Source organism: Sinohyriopsis cumingii, chromosome 4 (genome assembly GCF_028554795.1).
Source record: "Sinohyriopsis cumingii isolate HCF-2022 chromosome 4, ASM2855479v2, whole genome shotgun sequence".
NCBI classification, from domain to species: Eukaryota; Metazoa; Mollusca; class Bivalvia; order Unionida; family Unionidae; genus Sinohyriopsis; species Sinohyriopsis cumingii.
This window is the reverse complement of record NC_142964.1, coordinates 106,112,638-106,139,809: the sequence shown is the minus strand read 5'-3', so window position 1 is coordinate 106,139,809 and position 27,172 is coordinate 106,112,638. Positions and strand designations below refer to the sequence as shown.

At 35.8% G+C, this 27,172-nt stretch overlaps 1 protein-coding gene across 4 annotated transcripts in view; it reads left to right on the top strand.

The window, feature by feature from the left end:
• The window catches only part of LOC149801837 (zwei Ig domain protein zig-8-like), a 127,692-nt gene that overhangs the window by 94,223 nt on the left and 6,297 nt on the right, over positions 1–27,172 (top strand). For 2 of the 4 annotated variants that reach the window (XM_089956211.1, XM_089956210.1), the window contains exons 2-5: positions 3,538–3,665; positions 6,034–6,247; positions 6,987–7,007; positions 15,029–15,319. In XM_089956211.1, the coding sequence (XP_089812337.1) occupies positions 3,538–3,665; positions 6,034–6,247; positions 6,987–7,007; positions 15,029–15,319 (654 nt within the window). Of the gene's footprint in view, positions 1–3,537; positions 3,666–6,033; positions 6,248–6,986; positions 7,008–15,028; positions 15,320–20,261; positions 20,401–27,172 lie in introns of all 4 variants that reach the window. The other 2 variants (XR_016420726.1, XM_089956209.1) reach the window with 2 other exon arrangements.

Genomic DNA, 27,172 nt, shown 5'->3' with positions numbered 1-27,172 from the left:
ATGCATGTGTACATACAAGCACACACCAAGTAGTGCAATTCATCACTTTTACAATCTCTATCTCACACGGTACATTTTCCGTCTTGACTTGGTATGTCTTCGTGACGCTCTGACTCTACAGTAAGTCTACGTTTGCTTGTTCTATTGTTTAGCAAAGGCAAACAAACATCTCTTTCTAATGATATCATGTACCAGTCAATGGTTAAGTCTCGTCTGAATAATTGACAAGTCAAACCTTTCGAAGAAGCTTCTAATATTGCACTCCATTTCTGTAAAAATATATGATGTAAAGATTATGCAACTCTTGTTTTCAGAACTTTAAGGTTATGTATTGACCTACGGTAGAGCAAATCCGTTATCCCGTCTGAAATTCAAATGTGTCTAATATGTTCAGCTAGTTATATATAAAGCCGGAATGTATATCACTCAGCATGATATTGTATAATTTTGGGAAATTTTGAGTATTTGTCATGCGTTATTGAGATTTATAATCCAATCGAGTTGAATATTTTGAATAGGCTGTATATTTTCGAACCCTATACTTCACATTCCTACAGCAACATAGGTAATATTGTGATCGAACAGCTGTAATAGTAAATCTTGTGTGTGTGTGTGTGAGAGAGAGAGAGAGAGAGAGAGAGAGAGAGAGAGAGAGAGATATCTGGATTTCTAACGTAGCTTTAACAATGTTTCAGGAATATCGCGACGATTTCTGCAGTGTTGCAGTTTATATTGATGTCTAGCCTTGGGGCATCATGCCGCAGATATGTAGCATCATATCCCACCCAGTCACATTATCCTGACACCAGGCCGACCAGTCTTAACACTAACCGCTGTTAGTATAGTACCATTTCTACAAGTTTTGGGTATGACTCGGCCGGGGTTCGAACTCGCAACTTCCAGCATCCAAGGCGGACGCTCTAACCACTAGGCCATCGAGTGGTAAATCGAGTGGAATGTGCCGATATTTTTTATTCATCTACAGAGAAAAATGTATTTTCTAGTTTTTAAAAATCTCCATATTTTGGGAAAACAATATTTTTGTTTTGTTAGATTGACACTACATTACTTAATGTTAGAACCGCTCCGGTGGCCTAGTGGTTAGACCGTCCGCCTCGGATGCGGGAGATCGTCGGCCGAGTCATACCAAAGATTTACAAATATGGTACCGGGACCCCGAGTGGCCGAGTGGTCTAAAGCGCTCTTCGTTACGGATCACTGCCATTTCACCTCTGTCTACGTGGGTTCGAGTCTAGGATTCGGCCAATGTGGGTATGTGGGAAAGCTTGCCAGTAGCTTCTCGTGGGTCGATGGTTCTTCCCAGGGTTTTCCTGTGTTCTTCCTCCACCTATACTGGCCGCCATACCCTATCATATGCTGAAAAATGGCGTTAAACCCCACAACAACAATAACAACAACGAAGATGGTACTAACAGCTGCCTCGCTTGGTGCTCAGCATTAAGAGGTTAGTGTTAGGACTGGTCGGCCTTGTGTCAGGATAATGCGACTGGGTGGGACATAATGCTGCATGTCTGCGGCATGATGCCCCAGTGCTAGACATCACTATAAACTGCCACAATGCAGATATCTTAGCGATATGACTAAAAAAAATTAAAGCTACGTTAAAATTCCAAATCACACCCACACACACCCACCCACCCACACACACACTTTATGTTAGTGTACTCAATGAAAACATTAAGTTTCCATGAATACAGTCTGCATCAGTTCTGAATATTATATTGTCAGCTGTATGCATTAAAAGCAACAGTTTCAAGTACATTTTGGTGTCAAAACCTTCTGTTTATAATACATATCCTGTTTAATATTCTCTTGCAGAAAATCGCTCTAGGCTGTTCAGAATACACAAATGATTCTCGTGGGTAAATGCGTGAGTTGAAGTTGGTTGGTTGCTCGTTTCTAACGGCATTTCCATCACATTATTGGCTATACAGTGTCAGTGAAATGGGAGATACGTGCCTCTCCCAAGGACAGACAGAGCCAGTTGACAAGGGATGGCCTGGGCGGGTAATGAGCCTGCGAGCATTAAATCAAGAGTCTCACGCTCTACCAGCTGAGCAGATGTAGCATTAATGAGATAGTTAATCAGAGTAATTTAAAATTTGTTTCGCCCGTGGATATTTTAGTTATTTTGCATGAGAGATTTTCAATCAAAACATATTTCAACATATTTTAAATAGCACAGCATTCACATTGTGATGCATGAAAAACAGTGATGTATTGTATTAAAATATAATGTTTATGTGCCCTGCAGAAGCGTACTGAGTTGGAACTTTTCGTAGTACCTATTCACCAAAAGAACCCATTGGATTTTAAAGGGACTATTGTCGCGTGTTTTAAAATTAATTCTGACAAAAGATTAAATCAAGAACGTGTTATAATTCGTCAGGTATATAAAAATATGAACTTCCTATTAATTAGACAACTGTAACGTAACAAAGAAGCCTGCTATTTTAATAATTAAAATCATTTACGCGTTTACAAATAAAAATTTCTGGCATTCGTCTTCAGAAGAATGTCAATGTTGACGAAGTATTAGCTTCAGAGGTACTCGAAAACACTAAACCGGACAAACATGCGGCACGTGCAGCCTTGAAAACAGTAGGGATCAGCATTATCCTGTATAGTGCGCGCAATCTGTTTATTATCTTTGCTAGCAGGTGTAGGGATGTACACGATGACTACTCTCTTCTATTTAATAAAACATGTTCATCTGCTTCTGAACACAGGTAAATGATTATATCATTTATTTTCAAAGATATAAAGACATATTTGTTTATTTTTCTTTCCTATGACCATGGAGCAAACACGCGTACATCAGAGTTCGTATTCGACCAAGTATGGGCAAGCGTAGGTTAAATTCTTGATATCTTCTAAATTCTAACACTATGCTATAATTCACTTTTCAACTGTTCACTTAGCAAGGACCTAATAACTAACTTTTATGATGAATGGAAAAGTAGAAATTTTTTTATTGATATTTCTTGGTCCAATTTCAATTTAAAAAAATAGCCCCTTTACAAACCGCTTGGGAATTTCTGCACACGGTATGATCCAGGCAATGACTGCAAATTGTCCTTCTGATTCAGGAAAAGTATATTGTTAATCACTGGTAAAAGGGAATCTTTACGAAGGACATGAATTCAACACATCAATAAATATGATTAGGACTTTCAGAGGTATGTTTGGAAATGAAAAATACATTGAATTATGCCTTTATCTATCATTTTCAACATTTTTATTCTTCTAAAAGACGAGAGATAAGAAGGATTTACAATTTCAGAATCGCATATACAAATGCATTCATCTTGACAGTTCCAGTTCACATTGTATACAGTATAGGTCATATTGACATTGTTTCAGCCCACATTGTATGCAATATAGGTTATACTGGCATGTATTCAATCCGCATTGTATACATTCTATATCATATTGACACGGATTCTGATTTTGTAAAACAACGCACACCCAAATATGAGTCACAGCTGTCTGATTTCGCTCCCTCGTTCATTTCAGCATTTGCATACGACAGGCGTGGAAACTCTCCTTACCCAGAGTTCATTTCGAGCGAAACAAACTTCACTTTCAACAGAGGGTCAGTGGCACTACTTCCTTGTTCTGTTGCCAATCTAGGAACAAAAACGGTAATACACGATTTTTTTTTCTTCTTTGGAGAATAGATTTTGTTATGATTTTTAATTGGCTATTTTTTGTTGAACTATTCATAGTTGTCAGACAGTTTTCACGTCCAACGTACATTAATTAATTAGAACTGATCCTAACAACATCTGAGGGCGTGTGGGATGAGGGCTAAAACATTTACCATGACGTAAATGTTTAGAGACGGGTACTCTTCATACCAAAATCTAAAGTAATCGATTATGTTGTCAATGAACTTCTAGGTGTCCAGTCTCGAGAATTTGGAGGATATACGTAGCAGTATAATTTAATTAGCAGACGCACGTGTTAGTTCTAAGGTATGCTAGATACATACATATATATATATATATATATATATATATATATATATATATATATATATATATATATATATATATATATATATATATATATATATATATATATATATATATATATATATATATATATATATATATATATATATATATATATATATATATATATATATATATATGTATATGTATATATGTATATGTATATATATCTATATCTATATATATATATATATATATATATATATATATATATATATATATATATATATATATATATATATATATATATATATATATATATATATATATATATATGAATGATTGCATTATGAATTCCAGAGGAGGTCACGTGACCCCCCTTGTGTGTGTGTGTGTGTGTGTGTATATATATATATATATATATATATATATATATATATATATATATATATATATATATATATATATGATTGCATTATGAATTCCAGAGGAGGTCACGTGACCCCCCCCCCTTGACTTGGTTTCTGTTAGCTTTTTACGATTATGCATCACAAAAATAATCTCCTTTGTCTGCTTAATAGTTGGCTTCCTTGAGGTATGACATTTGTGGGTGTCCCCTCTGGCCTGCACACTGGCTGGTACCGCCCCTACAAGGGCGATCAACCAGAGAAGCCACCCTTTGTCTTCCTTTTCTATTAGCTTCCATTACTTCCTATTTGTACATTTAATTATCATTTGGTTTAAATAGTTTCTCCCTGGGTTCTCGGTGCAAACAGGGGATCTAGCCCGCGCCCTGGCTGGTACCGCCCCTACGCGGGCGATCAACCAGATCCCCCCTCGTCCCTAGGGGTGTAAAAATAATATATTATACATTGATACATTATAGACGTATATTCAATAGTTCATCAGAATTCAAATTATATGATACACATTATGGTGTGCATAATACTAATAATCATAAAATAAATAAGTATTTTATAAATAATTAATCATATAAAAAGAAATTTATTTTAAAATGCCCTTCATTTTTAAAGAATTAGTAAACTTATTTTTACCATATTAGTTTATACTTTTCACTATTTAAGTTATTCTGTAAATTATAGTAATATAAAAATATTCTTGACTAATTGTAAACAAGGGACATAATTCAAATTAAAACATAATGATAAAATTGATTAATGAATGTCGTATAGAGTTTTGGAATTTAGATCTTTTGGATATACCGTATTAAGACGGTGAATCTAATAGGTTTCCTTTGGCAGACGTTCCATCTCAGAATCAACAATAGGTTGAAAGGAGAAATCTTGCAAAGTATGGGAACTGTTGTGAAAATGCGTGGCAACATGAGATGAAAATGATTGATCGATATAATTTTTTATATCTGATCTATGTTGGTTCATACGTTTAGATATTTGTTGACTGGTTTGTCCAATATATTGGATGACACATTTTTGACATGTGATCAAATAAATAACATTTGACGTTGCACAATTAGTATCACAATGCATATTAAATGTTTCGTTCTTATTATTACTATTGAAAGAAGTATTTTCATTATTAAATGAATAATGCAAACATCTAGGTCTATTACATAACGTTGATGATCCCTTTATGAATGATGTTTTTTCAAGTTTAGAATTAATTAGGGAATCTTTAAGCTTTTTAGTTCTTTTACAAGCAGGTGTGGGTTTGCTTTCATATAGTGATTTAATACTTTAATAAATCCCAATATTTATTGATAATTTTACCTGTATAAGGCTACTTGGGTTATATTCAGTAACAAAAGGAATGATATCTTCTTTTCTATTTTTTTTATTTTGCATTGTAAAGATTCAGGTTGTGTAAGAGAAGATACTTTTTGAAAAGCAGTATTATTGGTGTCAAAAGGTCAGTTTCTATTTAAAAAATGCTGACCGATCTCTGTCAAAGATGAGTTAAAACAGTGTCATTCGAAATAATTCTGCTATATCTTTTGCCTGATTATATGGTGACCCGTTTTTACATGATTTGGATAACTGAAAAAAATGGCCCTTACCCATATAAATGGTTCTGACAGGTTTCGTGGAGGAGACATGGTCAGGTTTACCCGTTGACAGTTGGAGAGATGACATACGCTGAAGACAGCAATTATGATGTCCGGCACATTCGGAATTCACCGGAATGGAACTTAATGATAAAGAACGTCCAGCATCATCATGCGGGTGTATATGAATGCCAAGTCAGCACGAAGGACAAGGAACTCAGGAAGTTCATTACATTAAATGTTGTAGGTAGGGAAACAGACACATCTTTTATTTTGTCGACACGACTTTGTGGCTAGTTATTGTCAAGAAGATTCTTTCTCTCTCTGATTTTTTCATTTGCTTTATTGTAGAAAATCTACCACTCACAATTATACCCATATAATTGTACAAATACTTACAGATAATATCAGGGGCCTCGAGTGACCGAGTGGTCTAAAGCGATCTCCGTTACGGATCACTGCCATCTCACCTCTGTCTGCGTGGGTTCGAATCTCGGATTCGGCCAATGTGGATATGTGAGAAAACCTGCCAGTAGCTTCTCGTGGGTCGGTGGTTCTTTCTGGGGGTTTTCCGGGTTCTTCCTCCACCATTAATACCGGCCACCATGTATAGCCTATCATGTGCTGGAAAATGGCGTTAAACCCTACAACAACAAAAACAACAACAACATATAATATCTTACCATACAAAATTTACTTTAGTGAAAGTTACAAAGCATTAGTACATATTTTTTATCACGGACAATTATATTTGCTTCACCAAGTTTTGGAAATTATGTATCTTGTTTAAAACTTGATTGGTCACATGATATTTTCACAATTGTTGATGACATTTCACTGTTCGAGCTTACATTTCTCAACATTATTTTTTAAAATTGAAATCCAGATTGTTCTGTATAATATATATTTCACTGTCTTCAAATTGTTTTCATTATCTTCCTTAACAAAACTGTATTTATCTATTCTAAATAAATTATCTCTTTCAGATAATTCGTCACCGAAGCCAGGTAAGATAATTCTTAGTCTTGTATTAAATGCGTACACCAAGAAACACGTGACCATAGTCAAAATAAAAAATGATAATACGATTTTCTCGTCAAACAGCTCATAAGTCATTTTCATTTGGAATCTTGCTGAAACTATTTCTCAGTCGCATAAATTATTTTAACCTTTAACGGTTTCTAAAGACATAACCACTTTGTAACCAGTTAAGATAACGATTTGTTTTTCGTATGATTGTTTACAGAAATCGACATAGGCCTTCAAGGAACTTTGCAACTACCGTAAGATATTAGTATTCCTTTCCTTTAGACGAGTGGCATATTGATTGAGAAGACTTGATGTGTGGAATAACATAATCGAAATTCTTAAATGCTACTTTTCAGTTTTACAATTTTTAGTCAACCAATTTATTGTCAGTTTTTGGGTCTGCAAGAAAAAGAATTACCTTAAAAAAATAAATTAACGAAAGTTATTTCATCAGAATATTGTGTATTTGTGAGTCCTAGGTAATTTACAATGGTTCAAATTAGTTTTATAAATTGTTATGTAAACCATACGTTTCAGGTGTTTCTTCTAATTTTAAATTGAAGACCAACTATAACACTTCAAACATCCTTGGAAGAATCGACTATTTGTAAAACACTAGGTAACAACGATATGACTGTCATTTTGCGCTTCCTTAGTGAGAAAAATAGCTCTTTAACTGTATTAAGTCAAATAAAATATCAAAAGTATAACAGTCGAGAAAATATTATTTATTTATTTATTTATTTATTTATTTATTTATTTATTTATTTATTTATTTATTCATTCATTCATTCATTCATTCATTCATTCGTTTATTTATTTATTTATTTATTTATTTATTTATTTATTTATTTATTCAATAGTCAATGGCGGCGCGAGGGTTCCCCTCCTAAATAATGGTTTTGTAACGAATTACTCCTCTTATACTAAGCTGAAGGTAAAATACAATGAAAATTTCAGCTGAATTTTTTTTAAAAACTGACTACTTCCCCCTCCCCGCCGCCACCTCCTCCCTATCCCCCGTCTTCCTCGCGCCGCCACCACTAATAGTAAAATGTACAATATATTTGTTCTTCAGTGTATTCTGGACTAATTTAATTAGTTCGGTTAATTACTTTATCAGAGTTAAGCATGTCTTCTAAGTCTATATTTCTTTTGAGGGGGAGGGGCTTATAAATTTACTATGAAACACATCCAACCATAAGCTTTTCCATCAAATGCATCAATGGATGTCGATGTCTACCAGTATGTGATCTTGCAGTCTCATTAATATTCTTTTTCCTCTAATTCCAATTAAAATTTATTAATCTGATACTTATTGTACAAGAAGAAAATATTGCTTTTATTTTTTTATTTCTACAGTCAACATGTAATAGGGCCATTTTTACACTGACTTTCTTTACAATGGTAAAAAAAAAACAATATGGAGAGACAAAAAATACTTATATAATACAAGACAATTAATCCAGTATGTTTAACGCTTATCGGTTAATGGCTTCCAGTTCATGCAATTATTTCATACGATTTAGGCACGCGCTTGTATTTCCTTTGCTGATTTAAGAACTTCCAGTTTTAATCTTACATATAGTGTAATTTAACGATCAACCACGAACTTGCTGCTTTGCGTTACAACCATGAACAGACGAAAATAATTCGAGCTTCTCGCTAGTTAGGTAGAACACATTCAAGTGAAATTAAATATTCAAAACAGTTACTCTTCTGCCGTCAGCATAGGAAATATGCTATAAAAACGTATACTTACCATGTTTAAACAACAGTTCTATTATTCTAAAATACAACAGTTCTATTACTCTAGAATACAAAGGTTTTTGAGCTGAGTTAGATGACTGATACGTAATACATTGATCACTGAGGTGGCTAGCTTATAGATGAATCTCCTGTCAAATAAATGTAAGCAATGGGAAACCGTCTTTCCTGCCTAACCATGAACAGTATGCTAATGAAGGGTTTGCCCTAAATACATGCAAAATCTATATCTTTTTGCAGTATGGCTAGTAAGAAACAGAAAATGAATGATTAGATGACCTGATGTAAACTTTGAAATTATTTTGCACTTTTGACATATTTTCTATGTTGAACGATATTAAAGAATACACGGTGCTCTCTAATATGTAAAGGATGAGCTAATACCGGCGGAGTTTATACATTTGTTATTTTTTTATAACTTTAAATGGAAATTCTATTTTGATTTGGAAACATTTTCAATAAAATGCCTTAAATATGAGTATATCCATGAATATAGATCTATATAAGTGTCCGTGTCCATAATTAGAAAAAGTCATCGTGCGAAATTATTAAAGTGTACTAAGATTCCGGTACCAAAATGGCGGCTAGTGTAGAGAGCATTTTGCGATTGCAGAACTTGTTTCAACTGGTGTCGATACTAGGATCACATCCTAGCACGTGCTATTCAACCGGAATGCCCATTGCAGTTGAAACACGGATTTGCTCTTTCATCGTTGTTTTTTCTCGTAGGCTTTAAAAAAAAGTAGTTCTACAAACCGTGTTTTTCCGGTGTCATTCATTTGCGAATTGATTCTATAGCCGATATTAGTCTGGTATGTTGGTTAATTATCCCGAACAGCTTATATATAATTATCGCAGAAAAACACCGGTATTAGCATATTTACCACTAAGCATTGTATAGCGGTTTACTCTCGTGTACAGTGGCTTGAGTTGTTTGGGTTTCTTTTTATTGTTATATCATTTTTGTGCCTTATGTTGCTTTTGTGGTCTTCTTACTTAAAGATGTATCAACACTAGTGAAACTTGATTTACATGTTTAAGTCATTTAAGTTGAAAGAAACATTTTGTAAAAGAAGATACCGAATACACATTATTGGATTCATTGTATTTGTTTCACATAAAAATCATTCATGGCAAACGAATACAAGCACTGTATGTACGTTGAAAAAGGGAAATGGCGGGGATATAGTACATAACGCATTATGTTACACTTGCCCTTAAATAATGTTGTAAAATATTAAGCAAAGAAACATCGTGAACAAAATGCGAAATAAGCGAAGCATGCCTCCAAGAAAATTGAAATCCCAACGTGCGAAAAAAAAAAGATTGAACGCATGAAATGTACAGCATAGTGAGATGAAAACTATGGAACCTTCGATACGGTAGAAATACCGTGCTATCTTGCATAATCCCCTGTTGTAAATAATTTCATGTTACAGAAAATAAATTGCTCGTTGGCTATGGAATTTTAACACAAGAAAAGTCAAGTTATTAAAAAATATAATCCGTGCACATTGTGACAAATTGTAGGGGAAAACACTGACCTCTCTTTGCTTCACCAGAGAGACCTGGTTTAAATTTATTTTGAAATATCTTATAGAGTCTACATAATAAATTTGTTATTCAATCCAACTTTATCAGTTTGTCTCCTTTTCACTGACCTTACAATCAGTGTATAGGATCCATTTAAGAGTATAGTATACATTTAGGGTTATAAGAAGTATTTAAGGGTTATATTTTTATGGGTTTTAGTGTCTATTTAAGGATTATAGTATATTCGTAAGGGTTATAGGATCCATTTAAGGGTTAAAGTGTCTATTTAAGGGTTAAAGAATATATTTCAGGATTATATGATCTAATCAAGGGTTATATGATCTTTCTACGAGTTGCAATATCAATTTAAGGGTTATATTATCGATTTAAGGGTTATAATATACATTTAAGGGTTACTTTATCCATTTAAGGGTTATATTATCGATTTAAGAGAGACCTGGTTTAAATTTAATTTGAAATGTCTTATAGGGTCTACATAATAAATTTGTTATTCAAGCCAACTTTATCAGTTTGTCTCATTTTCACTGACCTTACAATCAGTTTAGGATCCCTGGCGATCATTTAATTGCTTTTTTAATAAATCCTTCAATATCATTGGGAATTAATCATATCGCTGAGAATGGAGAACATGCTGTTCATGTTGGCGCGTTCTAGAACCTCTGTGTTGGGTACTTTGTCCTGCCACTGGATGTGCAGAATGCGCCGCAGACATCTCAGGTGGAAGCTGTTGAGTTTCCTCTCGTGTCTTGCATAGGTGGTCCATGTTTCGCTGCTGTAGAGAAGTGAGCTGAGTACGCAGGCTTGGTAGACACGCAATTTGGTCTTCTCTGTGAGGCTGGGGTTGTTCCAGACTCTCTGGTTAAGTTTGGCCATCACTGCTGCTGCCTTGGCAATCCTGCCGTTCACCTCAGAATCAATGGAGAGTGAGCTGGAGATGTTAGACCCGAGGTATGTGAAGTTCTCGACAACTTCCAAGATGTACCCATCGATGGTGACAGAGGGAGGGGAGTCTGCCTCCTGCGCCATGACGTTCGTTTTCTTCAAACTGATGGTCAGTCCAAATTCCTTACAAGCATAGGAGAGGCGGCATACCAGCTGCTGCAGTCCATCTTCCGTGTGTGATGTCAAGGCTGCATCGTCGGCGAAGAGCAATTCACGGATGAGTACCTCTGTGACTTTAGTCTTAGCACGGAGACGGGCGATGTTGAACAGCCTGCCGTCAGCCCTGGTATGGATGTACACTCCCTCGCTGCAGTCCTTGAATGCATACTGGAGAAGCATGGAGAAGAAGATGGCAAAGAGCGTCGGCGCAAGGACACAGCCTTGTTTGACTCCGCTGATGACTGGGAATGCTTCAGATGTTGCGCCATTGAAGCACACTGTGCTGTGCATGTTCTCGTGGAACGACATGATGACAGGAAGCAGACGTGGAGGTGGGGGGGGGGGGGCAGCCAATCTTCTGCAGGAGTCTGAAGAGTCCACTCCGACTAACCAGGTCAAACGCCTTCGTCAGGTCTATGAAGGCAATGTAGAGGGGAATCTGCTGCTCGCGACACTTCTCCTGCAGCTGACGTAGTGAGAAGATCATGTCTACAGTTGACCTGCCGGCTCGAAATCCACAATGGGACTCTGGGTAGGCGCGGGAGGCTAGGATCTGCAAGCGCGCCAAGGCAACACTGGCGAAAGCCTTTCCAACGATGCTGAGGAGGGAGATGCCCCGATAGATAGTTGTTGCAGTCGCTACGGTCTCCTTTGTTTTTGTACAAAGTGACGATGTTGGCGTCACGCATGTCCTGTGGGATGTATCCCTGTTCCCAGCAAAGGCAGAGTAGTGTGTGTAGGGGCTGGAGCAGTGCTGGTTTTCCGCTCCTGAGGACTTCAGGCGGAATGCCGTCGCTTCCAGGAGCCTTACCACAGGCAAGGTAATCGATGGCTTTTCCGAGCTCTTCCAGGGTGGGCTGTGTGTCTAGCTCCTCCATGACAGGCAGGTCTGGAATGGCGTCCAGGGCAGTTCCATTGACATTGTTTAGGGTTGCATATAGCTCGAGATAGTGCTCAACCCATCGCTGCAGTTGTTTCCCCTGATCTGTGATGACTTCGCCCGTCTTGGACTTGAGGGGGGCGATCTTGTAGCTGGGGGGGTCTGTCGCCTTTTTGATACCCTCATACATTCCTCTTGTATCCCCGGTGTCAGCAGCTGTCTGTATACTGTTGCAAAGGTTCAGCCAGTAGGTGTTGGCACAGCGGCGGGCAGTCTTCTGGGCATTGTTCCTTGCAATCCTCATACCAGTCGACATTCTTTCGCTCCCTCTTCCCGTAAGCTGTGATGGCTGAATTGTACACAGAGTCATGGATATGGGACCGCTTGGAATCAATGGTGTCATCAGGTGTCACTTTGGTGAGGGCTTCCTTCAGTTTGCTGATGAACTGCTGTGTTTTCTCTGGGTTGCTTGCACAGCAGGTGTTGATGCGTGGGTGACCCTTCTTCTTGGCGTGGTGCAGCTTCTTGGGTAATATTCACACCTTGCTGGCCACGAGGGAATGGTCCGTGTCACAATCGGCACTGTGGTAGCTGCAGGTGAGGAGGACACTGGCCAGTTCTGCACGCCTGGTGATGACGAGGTCTAGCTGGTGCCAGTGGCGTGAACGTGGGTGTCTCCACGACACCTGGTGGATCTCCTTGCATTTGAAGAAAGTGTTGGTCACACATAGGCTGTGGGAGCAGCACATCTCCAGCAGTCGCTGACCATTTTCGTTCATCTTGCTCCTTCCGTAAAAGCCGAGACAGGTGGACCAGGCCTCATGGTCAGCTCCCACTCTAGCATTGAAGTCTCCTAATAACTAAAGGCTTTCATTGTTGGGGATACTGGATATTGCCTGATCCAGAGCCTCATAAAACTTGCTTTTCTCCTCGTAGGTGGAGCAGAGGGTTGGGGCGTACACGCTGAAGATGTTGACCGGGCCTAAGGATGTTAACAGCTGGAGGGCAAGGATTCTCTCAGTACCTGATGATGGAGATTGAATGAAGGAGATTAGCGTGTTCTTTACGGCAAAGCCTACACCATGCTGCCTAGGTTCATCTGATGGCTTTCCCTGCCAAAAGAACGTGTAATTGGCTTCCCTGATGGTGCCGCTGTCAGCCAGTCGGGTCTCCTGGAGGCAGGCAATGTCAGTGTTCAGTCGGGAGAGTTCTCTGTCAATGACGGCAGTTTTCCGTGCATCGTCGATCTGCTGTATGTCAGCGGTCAATCCAGGACACATGGTCCTGATGTTCTAGGTTGCAAAACGAAGAGTTGGAGTCTTCTTATTTCTTCTTTTAGTCTTTCCTGGTGTGGAGTTTTGTGGCCCACTTGTCGAGATGGTTCTCTAAGCTCCATGCACCCAGTGAAGCAGGCAGGCCATGGCGGACAGCACTTTACTGACTGGGGGCTGCCAAGCTTGAGGCGGGCGGTAGCTGTCCAGTGAGACCTGGTGATCTCTCCCACCGTCAGAAGTAACCCCTGGCGCCAAGCTCTACGCCAATCAAGCTTTGACTTAGAACCGGTAAACTGCTACTTCTCGTGTTGTGCCGACGCCGTACGACGACGCTGAAGTGTCCTCTCCAGTGGAGCTATGAAGCCTGGGCATGGTGGTATGGAGAATCAGCTGTTGTTCATGCAGCAGATCCCCCTCCACGCAGCTGGTGTGCCCAAGGGAACGACGAATGCCGATACAGCTTGGCACCAACGGCGTCGCAGGAGTTGCCGGAATGACGTTGAAGTCAATGTCAGACCGCCTTAGGGACTCCATCTCCGGATTTTCTGTCGGAGTTTACTTCCTTAGCCTTTCCCATCAGTGGGTATATCCACAAGGCAGCAGAGGTTTGGAATCGGAGTTTTCCTTCTCCTAGATGAGCTACCATCCAAGGTTTACGAGTCCCATCTACCCGAAGCAACTGGTTTTAAGGCGCCAGTGGTCCGCCTTCACCCCTTCTCCTGTTAGTAGGAAACATGGTCTGCCGGGCTTCAAATCTAAGCCACCCGCGAAGGCCAGGAGCTGGATTTTAGTTGACTGAGGCAGTCAGAGACGCAAGCCGTATGGTGTATTTTTTGGAGGATTGGGGCGCTTGTCTCCCACTCCCACCCCGGGCAATGTCAACCTTAGACCACTAATCATATTAAGGCTGGGATAATTTTGGGCTAATTTCAGATATTGGTATGGGGTTTATTCTCTTTATTTTGGAATACGAATCCTTTCATTGAACGTTGTATGCGTAGTTCTTGCAATTATATTTGACCTTAAAACAGGAAATAAACAAAATTAGACTTGAAAACAATTAAAGGTGTTTTAATGTTCACTCTTCAACTCTAACTATATATTGTTTGATTCTGCAAATACTTTTTGGTCAGAGTTGAACAAACAAAGATTTATACTGTGTGTCTAAAATGTTCAGTAAACATCATAGAGAAAACATATAAAAATATTTTTAAACCAACACCGTATGGAAAATTTCAAATGATAAATTCTATCTAAAACCATCAGGTAACAAATCTCTTGTTACCAATTAGATGCCTATATTTTCATTCCTAATGATAGCGGTAGTTTAATTATCACTGACCTTGTATTAGACACAACGTTTAGCCAAACGTGTCACATTAATCCTGGGACACAGACGATTAACTTTACGTTATCTTTACAGACATAAAAATATATGGCAAGCTGCACGTTGATCGAGATATGGCAATAGTTCTCGTCTGCAATGCAACAGGAAGTCGTGACCCCGCTGATAATATTGACTGGTTCAAGGATGGTCAAAAACTGCATACTGATACTGACCGAAAGATAGAAATTACAGAAAGCTATTCACTCAGTGCAAAAACTATCACGAGTAAATTAAGAATAACAAGTGCAAGTATGGATGACACGGGAACATACATATGCCGGGTGTCAGATGTACAAGTAACCAGTGTTAAAGTAAATGTTTTAAACGGTAAGTTTGCAAGAGCCTGTTGACCACATTAGCATTCAGCATGTTTTCTTTTTCTTTTGTTTCTTAGGGCGGAGGTCCCTCTTATTTAAGCTTGGGGTCCCCGTTATGTAAATGGGAAATACAATTGCCCTAAATTATATACAAAATTATTTCTTTAGATTTTATTCGGTTATGTTGTTAGAAGGAGATGTATCAAACTTTTTAAAACAATTACAGACTTGTAAATATATACATTGTACAGTTCTTTTTGCATGATTTAAAACTGTTTTCCCATTCGTTCCTACTATACCGCATGTGGAAAATATAAGCATTGCGTGTTCGTTCTAACCAAATAATTTCAAAGGTAGATCAAACGCATACACTATAGACTTACTTTCATCTAGGAAACAATTTATTACTCTGTTTAATTACCCGCCCATTTATGTGCAGTTATATATATATATATTATTGGTTTAACCAGGTCTACTAGTATAGATTTGATTTGGATACTGTTTATATTTTCCATCAGTTTATCTGATGACCAATTAGTTTCACCCCAAAGAATGCTGCTCATAAAACAGAATAGAATGGAAATTGGCGGTTCTCATTGAATCTTCTGCTAACTCTTACCGAAATAGTATAAGGAATTTCAGGCAATATATCTTGATTGTTCCTAATTAGGTTGATTATCCAAGATAATGTTTAGCATTTTATGACACTTGCAGTGTTATTCTTATCGCTGAAAGTAAGCAATTAATATCATCTACATATGAGAAGGTTTGAATTGTCCAGGTAAACAAAATTTTCCATATTGTAGACTGCATAACAGCAGTTATTATACTGAAATTAGTAATAAACATAAAATTGTTAGCGCATTATAATCTTTTGCATTAGTCAACTCGTGTAGGGATACGACAATACTAAAGCATAAAAATAAGTTATTGGATACCTGTTCCAAATTTGTCTACAGAATTATGTAGGTATGACATAAGCAAATAAGACAACTCTGCGTATTATGTTCTATTTTAAAGCTACATATATTTTGAGCAAAGGACTTCTGGAGTAAATGACACATCTATGCTTTTAATGTGCATTTGTCGGATGGTGGGATGATGTGATATCCACACTCATTATGGTGTTTTGGTTATGGTTATCTTGGAGATGATCGACCACTGTGTTATTGCCCGGATCGAATTAACAGTAAAATAAAATAAAAAAAATTAACGGATGGAATAAGAGAGATCTGAGCAAAGCATAAAATAAAACAACATAGCATGCGTATGTGAAATATAACAATTTAATCAATTAAAAAACAACAAAGAATTCGAACACGGCATTTGAATGGTTCACTTTCTCTTAGAAATGGAGTTTAAAAAATTTCTGCGAAATTCAATTAGCCGTTTTGTTCTGAATTATCCGGAGTTTTTTTTTTTTGTTTGTTCCTTCCCGAGCCCCCGCTTGCTTATTATCAGAGAATTATTTACACAAACGAATTAATGGACTTCACTTCCCTTAACTACTTTTCTTGCTAATTAGCGATTAACTGACACACATTTCCAGACATAGAAAATGTATTCTCAGCATACATGATACAAATCATTTAAGACAGATAACTCACTTCTTACGATTTGTATCAGAATAAATGCATGAAATCATCAGGATACATGATTCCTATATAATTCAATACAAATAAATTAATTCTCACAATTCGTATCAGAGTAATGCATAAAATTCCTACACTACATTATTTCTATTACATTAAAAACAGATGAATGTACAATTATTTTCTGATCTCAAGAAAAAGTGAATTACGAATTTAAAACGAATAAACTCAACAAATAATCACAAACTTACATCAATGCATATTGTATTTGATTGAGACAATACCTGTGTGCCTTTTCCAAGACTCAGTCCCTTTCCTATAAAGCTGAATCTATCTCTGGTTCCGAGTCTATCAAATTTCCAGACCCTCTGTCACTTGGACAGTTTCTATCGGGATAACGCTTACTACTCCTCCCTCGGAGTCAAGACGTTCTTCCTTCAGCAAGAAAAAGCTTAGTTTGTATAAAACTTTGCTGAATGATACATGATACTAAAGCTATGAAAATTTCGTCTGAAGAACACCCCCTCCCTCGTTTAGCTTAGCCAACCAGTATTAACTTTCTCTAACCGTAGGAACCGCTCCGGTGACCTAGTGGTTAGAGCGTCCACCTCGGATGCGGAAGGTCGTGGGTTCGATCCCCGGCCGAGTCATACCAAAGACTTACAAAAATGGTACTAACAGCTGCCTCTCTTGGCGCTCAGCATTAAGAGGTTAGTGTTAGGACTGGTCGGCCTGGTGTCAGGATAATGTAACTGGGTGGGACATCATGCTACATGTCTGCGGCCTGATGCCTCGGTGCTAGACATCACTATAAACTGTCACACTGCAGACATCGTAGAGATATGACTGAAAAATTGTTAAAGCTACGTTTAAAATGCAAATCACACAAACACTCTTACAGTAGAAATTTCAACACTCCAATCTAAGCCAGAATAATCCTTTCTAGTCCACCTTTATTAATAACTTTTATGGAAAATATCATTTTATAAAACCTGGTTCAAATGGCGCAAGAATTTGGCTCTGGTTTGTCTTAGCTTTGTCATTTTCCGTTATATGACCTTACGTTTACATATCTGTCCGACCATTATGTCAGAGGGTCCTAATTAAAATTCAATCATGCTCCAAACATCGCATATCCCATCCTTGGCAGGCTGAAATTTATTGCTACCCTAGCCCATACGTCAATCTTAATATTGATGTGTCTCGCTGAACCCGACATAATGTACTGTGATTTTATCTGCACAATTTTGCACCATTACAACATAGCACTTTTGGAACAGTTGGTTTTGCACCTTTGCAATCATATGGGTCAATTTCTTTCGCATCCGAGGTTATGAGGTTATATTTCTTGGGAGCAAACTGGTAGTCTTTGAAATCGGCATGTGATTCTAATGGAGTATCTTAAATCAAGAATGCAACCAGTATCATGCTTATCTTGTATTTCAATCAAATTCTATCCGTCAGAATTGTTTTTCATTTGACCAGTTATTTTACCGGCATGTATTGGAGCATGGCCCATTTATAGAAGGTGGACATGCAGTATTTATAATATGCTTCGTAGTATCTATATTGCCTTAATTATGCCTTTTCTTTCACTCTCTACCATCAAGAACATGCAAAAGTCTGTTTAAAGTTCAAGTCCAACAGATGACATCTTTAAACCTGGAGCACAAGAATGGGCAGCAGGATTCACTATATCACACAATTATTACAGAACGCTTCAAAATGTCACAAAAGCTGAAATAACTTTCACGACACAATATTCATTTAATTCCTGCAACTATTTGGAGGATAAAATGTTGCATGACATCATTAACGTATCGGAAATAGCTATTTGACATGTTTGAATCCTTAAATGGCGAGCGCAAGATTTTCTATTTACACTAATCATTCACAACCATTCTGTGTATTAATATGGGTAATAGTTTTTCCTAAAATATGTAGACCGCATGTTTCAGTGGGTTTTTTTCGTAAATTTTTAATCGTGCATTTTGTTTTTGTTGCTTTGGTTGTTGTCCTAAAAATGTTTCATGAATTCAAAGCTTGCTTCCAACTTGATTGTCCTTTCATGAACTTAAAACTACTACGAAACAGTTGCGAAATCAGACATGTTTTTCGTAGTTTGGTTTAATTAATTATTTCTTTTGTTCATGATATGTAGAATTGCTGGGTACAAGTTTGTACCTATGACAAAATAATACTTTTAAAATCATAAGAAATATCATGTGGAACATTTAATTTACTTTTTATCTAACAAATAGATCTTTACTGGAGCATTATATTTACATATCTACAATGTGATATAGTCCATTGTGTTCTCATAATGATTTTGGCGTTAGAAAAAAACTCAGACATTTACCTTATAGATATTAGTTCCAATGTGCTGAAATATAATAATATAGGAGCATGTCTTTTTCTCTAGTTTAGTTACTTCACAGGATTTATTGTAATTCCCTTCTTTTTTCTCTGGCACAGAGCTATTGCCTTACCATCCCAATTTTTCATATACCTTTACAGATAGATATAATATTTATTGTCCGTATTCTTAATTCCATATTCTTTCGTCAAAGATCTACTAAATGTACTGTATTTATCACATAGATGTATATATATGTATAAATACTTTGTCAGGCGGAAGAGTGCTGTAGTTTTTATATAAGGATTATTTCATTATTTATTTCATAATTTGGAAATGTCTTTTGGAAAAGGGTCACATTCGTAACAGTGATGAAGTTGGCTTTACAACCGATGTCATCGTTTCATGTGCAGTGAAAATTGTTTTCTTTTTACCAATTTGAACAAAGTTTTGTTTGCTTTGGCTTCTATACACTATGTAATGGATTATCATTTAAATTTTCAATTTAATGCATTTTCTGCATACTTGATTGGAATTTCTTTAGAAGTCTTCAAAAATGTTTTAAAAACTAATATTGATTCTTTAATTTGAAGCCTCCCCAACAATTATCTAATATATAACCGTTTACAGTCTTCCATGATCTGACTTGAAGAACTATATTTGCTATACGTAAAAGATACACTAAATGTTTAAATCTATGACCGTGAAAGTTTATTTTCCATTAAGAATTTCAGGCCCATGTAATTTAGTTTTGTTCTTTTTACTTTAGTAGCAACCTTTGCTTGACTCTTTAAAGAGAGAAACAGTTTTATCGCTTGTAAATATTTTGAAAACGTCTTTTTAATTACTCATTTCTTGAATGAGTTTAAATGGGTAGATTAGCTTCATCATTCATTCAGTATTCAGTTCTGGATAACCTAACACAACGTAGCACTTGGTTGCACTGAAGCCATATGATGTATTAATGCACACTGCTATTTCTGTTTCCGTTTTTATTCCCTTAGGTCCTCCCCATCTCTATGACCATCAACAGAAGCATTATAAACCAGTATACTCAGGTGATCCCTTCGCCGTTGTCTCTGTGTAATTAGAATCTTATGTTTTATCAAATTTCCACCGAGCGTCAGCGAATCATCGTCACGGGTTAGGAGATTTTAATTTTCATGTGCTTATTTTGACGGTGTTGCTACCAGCTGTAATATGTCATTCTTAGATATTGTCCGTCACTAATGAATTATCATCAAAAGTGTTACCTAACGAATAGTTCAAAGTAATAAAAGAAATATGTCTTCTAAACACTAATTGTTTAGATATAGAAGGAATCATCGTTCGAAAACAACCTATAAGCTCACTCTGCACAGTAGCCGCTAAGTAAGCGCCTATGCTATATATCGATTGATTATCTTACTATGCAACTCTTTTATATTATCCCTGCACTGACCATTTCGGAAATATATGAGTGTTAATAGTACAACAAAATAATTCCAAATAATTAGTCTTTTATGTGTATTTTGTTGTTTTGGCTCGATAAAGTTAATCTAATGTATGTCTCGATTGTAATTTACTCAAATTTCGCTAACCGAAAAATTCCTCGTGGTAACTGGAGCTCTTCCGTTGTTAAGTCTTCAGTTTCAGACGTACGGAGATGTTTGCATCTGGCGAAGCTCTCCAGTTTTTGAGCTCATTTATTATCGCATCTGTCCGTAATCCCATAATGCCTGAACATAAGTGATCGGTTTTGGAAAAACCGGAACTTATGAAGTTTGGTTATAAAATTACTAATGTTCAATAAATACCATTCTTGTCACAGACTGTTTATTGGGTACTTTCTGATAACTAATTACATTATTAACACGATCTATGATGACCATAACTATAAGAAAAAATGGCATCAGATCTATTGAAAATGACGAGAATTGTAGCAAGAAATGGCATGGAACCGATAGAAATAACAAGAAATGTCACATGACCTATTGCAATAACATTAAATGGAATGGGACCGATAGAAATAACAAGAAATGGCACGGAACCGATAGCAATAACAATAAATGACTTGTAGCCGATAGAAATAACAAGAAATGGCATGGAACCGATATCAATAATAGTAATAATAATAATAATGAGGACTTTGTATAGCGCCTAATCTTTAGAAGCTCTAAGCGCTTTACAACATTAGACAACACCTATAAGATAAAAGACATATAATGATATGATTACAAAAACAAACACCATGAAATTAGAAATCATTAAAAAAAAAACATGCTAAGAATATTTAAGGTTGGAAACATTATTAGGTCTTTAAGTTTGTTCTTGCAGTCGAAATAAGTGAGTTTTGAGAGCCCTCTTGAATGTGATCACTGTGTCTTTGTGTCTAAGTTCAGTGGGCAATTCATTGCACGTTGCTGGGCCCTGGTATGCAAAAGAACGCTGTCCATATGACAGTGTTTTCATAGTGGGAATAATGAGTATACGATTGTCAGAAGAGGAGCGTAAGTATCTTGCTGGTGTATACACATGGGTGAGGTCGGATAGGTATGTTGGACTAGAGTCCGACAGTGAAACGTAGCACAGAGAACAAATTTTGTGTTTGATTCTGGATCGAATGGATAGCCAGTGTAGGGTACAGAGCAGCGGGGAGGTGTGCTCTAATCGTGGTACTCTAAGTATGATCCGAGCGGTTGTGTTTTGAACTTTTTGAAGTTTCTGGAGCAGATATTGAGATGAACCAGACAGAACTGAGCATCAATAGTCCAGTCTTGAAATTACTAATGAACACACAAGTGTTTTAGTGGCATCAATTGAAAGATATTTGCGAATTGAGCTGAGGCGTCTCAGCTCAAGATATGCAGCCTTGCATATGTTCATGACATATTGGTGCAATGTGAGAGTACTGTCTAGAGTAACACCTTGGTTTCGTACTGATTGTGTGAATTAATATTGGTGTTGCTGATATTTATTGTTTGAGGTAAAGGATGTGAATGAGAAAGTCATTTTGTTGTGATCAGAATGGCCTCAGTTTTATCATCATTCATATGCAGCTTGTTACATGTCATCCATGATTTCACATCAGAAATGCACCTCTCTACACCTTGGATGCTAGCATCAACTTCAGTTGGGTGGCTAGATTTGTATAATTGAGTGTCATCAGCGTACAATTGGTGAGACACTGGATGATGATCTATGACACTTGAGGGCGACTGAGTGTACAGAATGAAGAAAACAGGTCCAAGAACTGACCCCTGTGGAACACCACAATATAGATCAACTGGGCTGGAGTGTATTCCATTTGCAGATACAATTTGTGTCCTGTTGACAAAGTAGGACTTGAACCACAGTAAGGCTGTATCACGAATGCCAAATACATGCTGGAGACGGTGAAGTAATATATCATGGTCTATTGTGTCAAATGCTGCAGACAAATCAAGGAGGGTGAGGACTGTAATCTTTCCGCTATCCAACGCAGAGAGAATGTCATTAACTACTTTAAGAAGAGTAGTTTCAGTACTGTGGCAAGAGCGATATGCAGATTGTACATTGCTAAAAAGATTGTCTGAATTTAGATGAGATACAATCTGGGATAGAACAACCTTTTCTAAGATTTTTATATGAATGGGATTAGAAACTGGGCAGTAGTTCTTTAAATCGTTATGGTCTAGTGTTGGTTTCTTCAGCAAAGGCTTTACAATGGCAGTTTTGAAAAATGATGGGAATACCCTGGATGAGAGAGAGAGGTATTAATAACATCAGTTAGTGAAGGCAATACTGGATCTAAGCACTCAAGCAACATTGATGTTGGAATTGGATCAAGTTCACATGACTTTCGTGCACTCTTCATCAGGATTGAACGTACGAAATCCATAGAGACAGGTTCAAATGCTGCTAATGGTTGCCGCTCAAATTCTGTATCCCAATTGTATGGTGACGACGAGTCAATTGAAATTGTGGTGTCAAGCTTAGCTCTAATGGTTTGTACTTTGTCACGGAAGAAATTTGCAAACATGTCCGGAAGGTCAACTGGAGAGAAGGTAGTTGGAAGTGGTGTAGATTTATTCCTTGACATTAGCTTGTTAGTAATCTCGTACAGCTCTTTGCAGCTGGAACTTTCCATGATCTTAGTAGTGTAGTGGGCTGATTTCGCTGCATGGACTATATCTGTAACATTCTTCTTAGCGGCTTCATAGATTTGCTTATGAATAGTGAGTCTGGTGGAAAGCCAGAGCCTCTCAGCTTTACGGCGGTCTCTTTTAGCAGTGCGAAGCTGGTCCCTAACACTTCTATACCATGGAGAACACTTTTGAATTGATACTCTGCACTTGGTAGCTGGGGCATGTTTGTCAAGCAATAAACGAAGACAGTTATCGAGTTGTTCTGCTGTAGGAGGTAAGCAAGTTGTTAGGTTAGCTTGGATGTCGTGCATTAGTTTGGTTCTATTTATCATACGGAGGTTTCTCTTAGTAGCAGATAAAGGTGGAGGGTTAGGGACTGATACATCAAGATGGCATATAATGCAGAGGTGATCTGATGCAAGTTCATGGGATACCAGAAAGGACCGTAGAATGTTATCATCAGGTCTATGAAGAATCCAGTCTAAAATGTGACCATGTTTATGGACAAGAAATGTCACATGACCTATTGCAATAACATTAAATGGCATGGAACCGATAGCAATAACATTAAATGGCATGGAACCGATATAAATAACAATAATTGATTTGGAACCGATAGAAATAACAAGATGGCATTGGAGCTATAGCATTTGAATAATTATGTTGATAAACATTTTTGTGCAGTGCCTAAACTTGACATTGAATGAAAGATGGACCTAAATATTCATTAGAATCATTTGATTATTCTCAAACACCCTGGTGGTCTTATTCTGTCTACTAGTCCAGATTTGATGAAAACGTTCTAGCGTTTGCAATGATAAAGAAATAGTAAAAATGTTTTCCAGATATTAAAAGAAAAATGGGCTCTCAATGATACTGAATATTATTAGCCATAAATGTACACTTGAAATATCAAATGATTATGGTTCTCATTTTATATTGAAGTTAATACAATTTATAAATAGGTGCCTTAACGCAATAATATTTCAGTGCACAGGGAGATAATATATTTTTTTTATAGAAATAATTGGTCGATTATGATGGTAGCCATCCAAATGATACTATGTATATGAGGTAAACTACGATGTTAATTCTTATATTTAACAAAATATTTGACCCGCAATTCTTTCCCAAATGGATTTTATTATTTGCCTTACACTGGATATTACTTGGCAATATTCAAGCAGCCGACAATTTCAATCATGCAAGTACCATGATTAAAACCATTTTTAGGACGTTATGTATGTATGTATGTATGTATGTATGTATGCATGTGTGTATATATATATATATATATATATATATATATATATATATATATATATATATATATATATATATATATATATATATATATATATATATATATATATATATATATATATATATATATATATATATATATATATATATACATATATATATATATATATATATATATATATATATATATATATATATATATATATATATATATATATATATATATATATATATATATATATATATATATATATATATGACTGTAGTTCTTTCCTCCTTAAAATATCCACTATCCATGTATCTATGTATGTATCTATGTGTGACTATATATTTATATATAAATAGATTCCATAACCGAAAAATAGATATTATAATCCTTAAATGGATACCGTAACAAACAAAATAGATAAAATAACCATCAAATGGATAATATAACCCTTAAATGCATACTATAACGCTTAAAAGGATAGTATAACCATTAGATAGATATAATAACTCTTAAATATACACTATAACCCTTAAATCGATACTATAAATCTTAAATTTATACTATAATCCTTAAATGGATATTATAACCCTTAAATCGATACTGCATCCCTTAAATATATACTGTAACCCTTAAAAAGATCATATGAGCATTAAGTAGATACTATAACCCTTAAAAAGATCCCATAAACCTTAGCTAGATAATATAACCCTTAAAAATACCATGTAACCCTTAAATATATACTATAACCCTTGAATATATCCTATAACCCTTAGAAAGATCATATAGCCCTTAAATAAATGATGTAACCCTTAAATATATACTATAACCTTTAAATGGATAGTGTATCCCTTAAATCGATAATATTACCCTTAAATGGATATTATAACCCTTAAATAGATCCGTAAACCATTAAATAGACCATATAACCCTTAAATAGTTCCTATAACCCTTAAATAGATTATGTAAGCATTAAATAGATAATATAACCCTTAAATACATCATATAGCCCTTAAATATATACTATAACCTTTAAAAAGATATTATAACCCCTTAAAAGATATCACAACCGTTAAATAGATAATACAACCCTTACATCGTTACTTGCCTTTAAATAGATTATGTAAACCTTGAATGGATATTATAACACTTAAATGGATAACTCAACACTTACAGAGATGTTATAACCCTTAAATAAATACTTAAACCATTAAATCGATACTTTAACCCTAAAATGGATGCTAAAAGCCATATATGGCTATTATAACACCTAAATTGATACTATAACCCTTTAACCCCTAAATGTATACTATAACGCTTAAATGCATAATATAACCCTTAAATATATACTATAACCCTTAAATAGATACTATAACCTTTAAATAGATCTTCAAATAGACCTTAAATGGATAATAAAACCCTTATATGGACATTATAACCCATAAATCGATACTATAACCCTTAAATGGTTATTATAAACCTTGAAAATATACTATATCCCTTAAATAGTCATATAAATACACCATAATTCTTAAATAGATCCTAAAACCACAACTATTATTATAACCCTGTAATATGTACTATAACTCTTAAAAAGATCATATAACCCTTAAATAAATAATATAACCTTAGCTAGATCCTATAACCCTTAAATAGATACCATACCTTTAAAAAACCTATAACCCTTTAATATATGTAATAACCCTTATATTGTTATTATAACCCTTAAATTTATATTAAAACCTTTAAATGGATTCTATAACACTTAAATAGATCCTATACCCATAAGTAGATCCAATAACCCTTAAATGGATAGTATAACCCTTAAAATATAATATAACCCTTAAATAGATACTATAACCCTTAAATCGGTACTTTAACCGTTAACCATATTATATACCCTTAAATAGATCATATAACCCTTAAATGGACATTATAACCCTTGAATGGTTATTATAACCCATAAATAGATCCCATAACCCTTAAATAGACACTAAAACCTCAAATCGATACTTTAACGCTTAAATGGATAGTGAAACTCTCAAATGGATGCTAGTCTCTTAAATCGATACTTTAACCCTTAAATGGATACTATAAACCTTAACTATATACTATAACCCTTAAATAGATCCTACAACCCTTAAATATATACCTTAACGCTTTAAAAGTTTTATAACCCTTGAAAAGGTAATATAACCCTAAAATAGATCTTTAAATAGACCCTTAAATAGATAACAAGCCCCGTAAATTGACATTATACACCTTAAATTGTTACCTTAAACCTTAAATGGATACTATAACCCTTAAATATATCCTATAATCTTCAAATGTATACAGTAACCCTTAAATATATACTATAACCCTTAAATAGATCTTTCAACCCTTAAATAGATATTATACCATTAAAAACATCCTATAACCCTTAAATAGATATTCAAACTCTTAGAAAGCAATTATAACCTGTAAATAGATACTGAAATCCTTAAATAGATTATATAACACTTAAATAGATACTTTACCCTTAAGTAGATCCTACAACCCTTAAATTGATTTTATAACC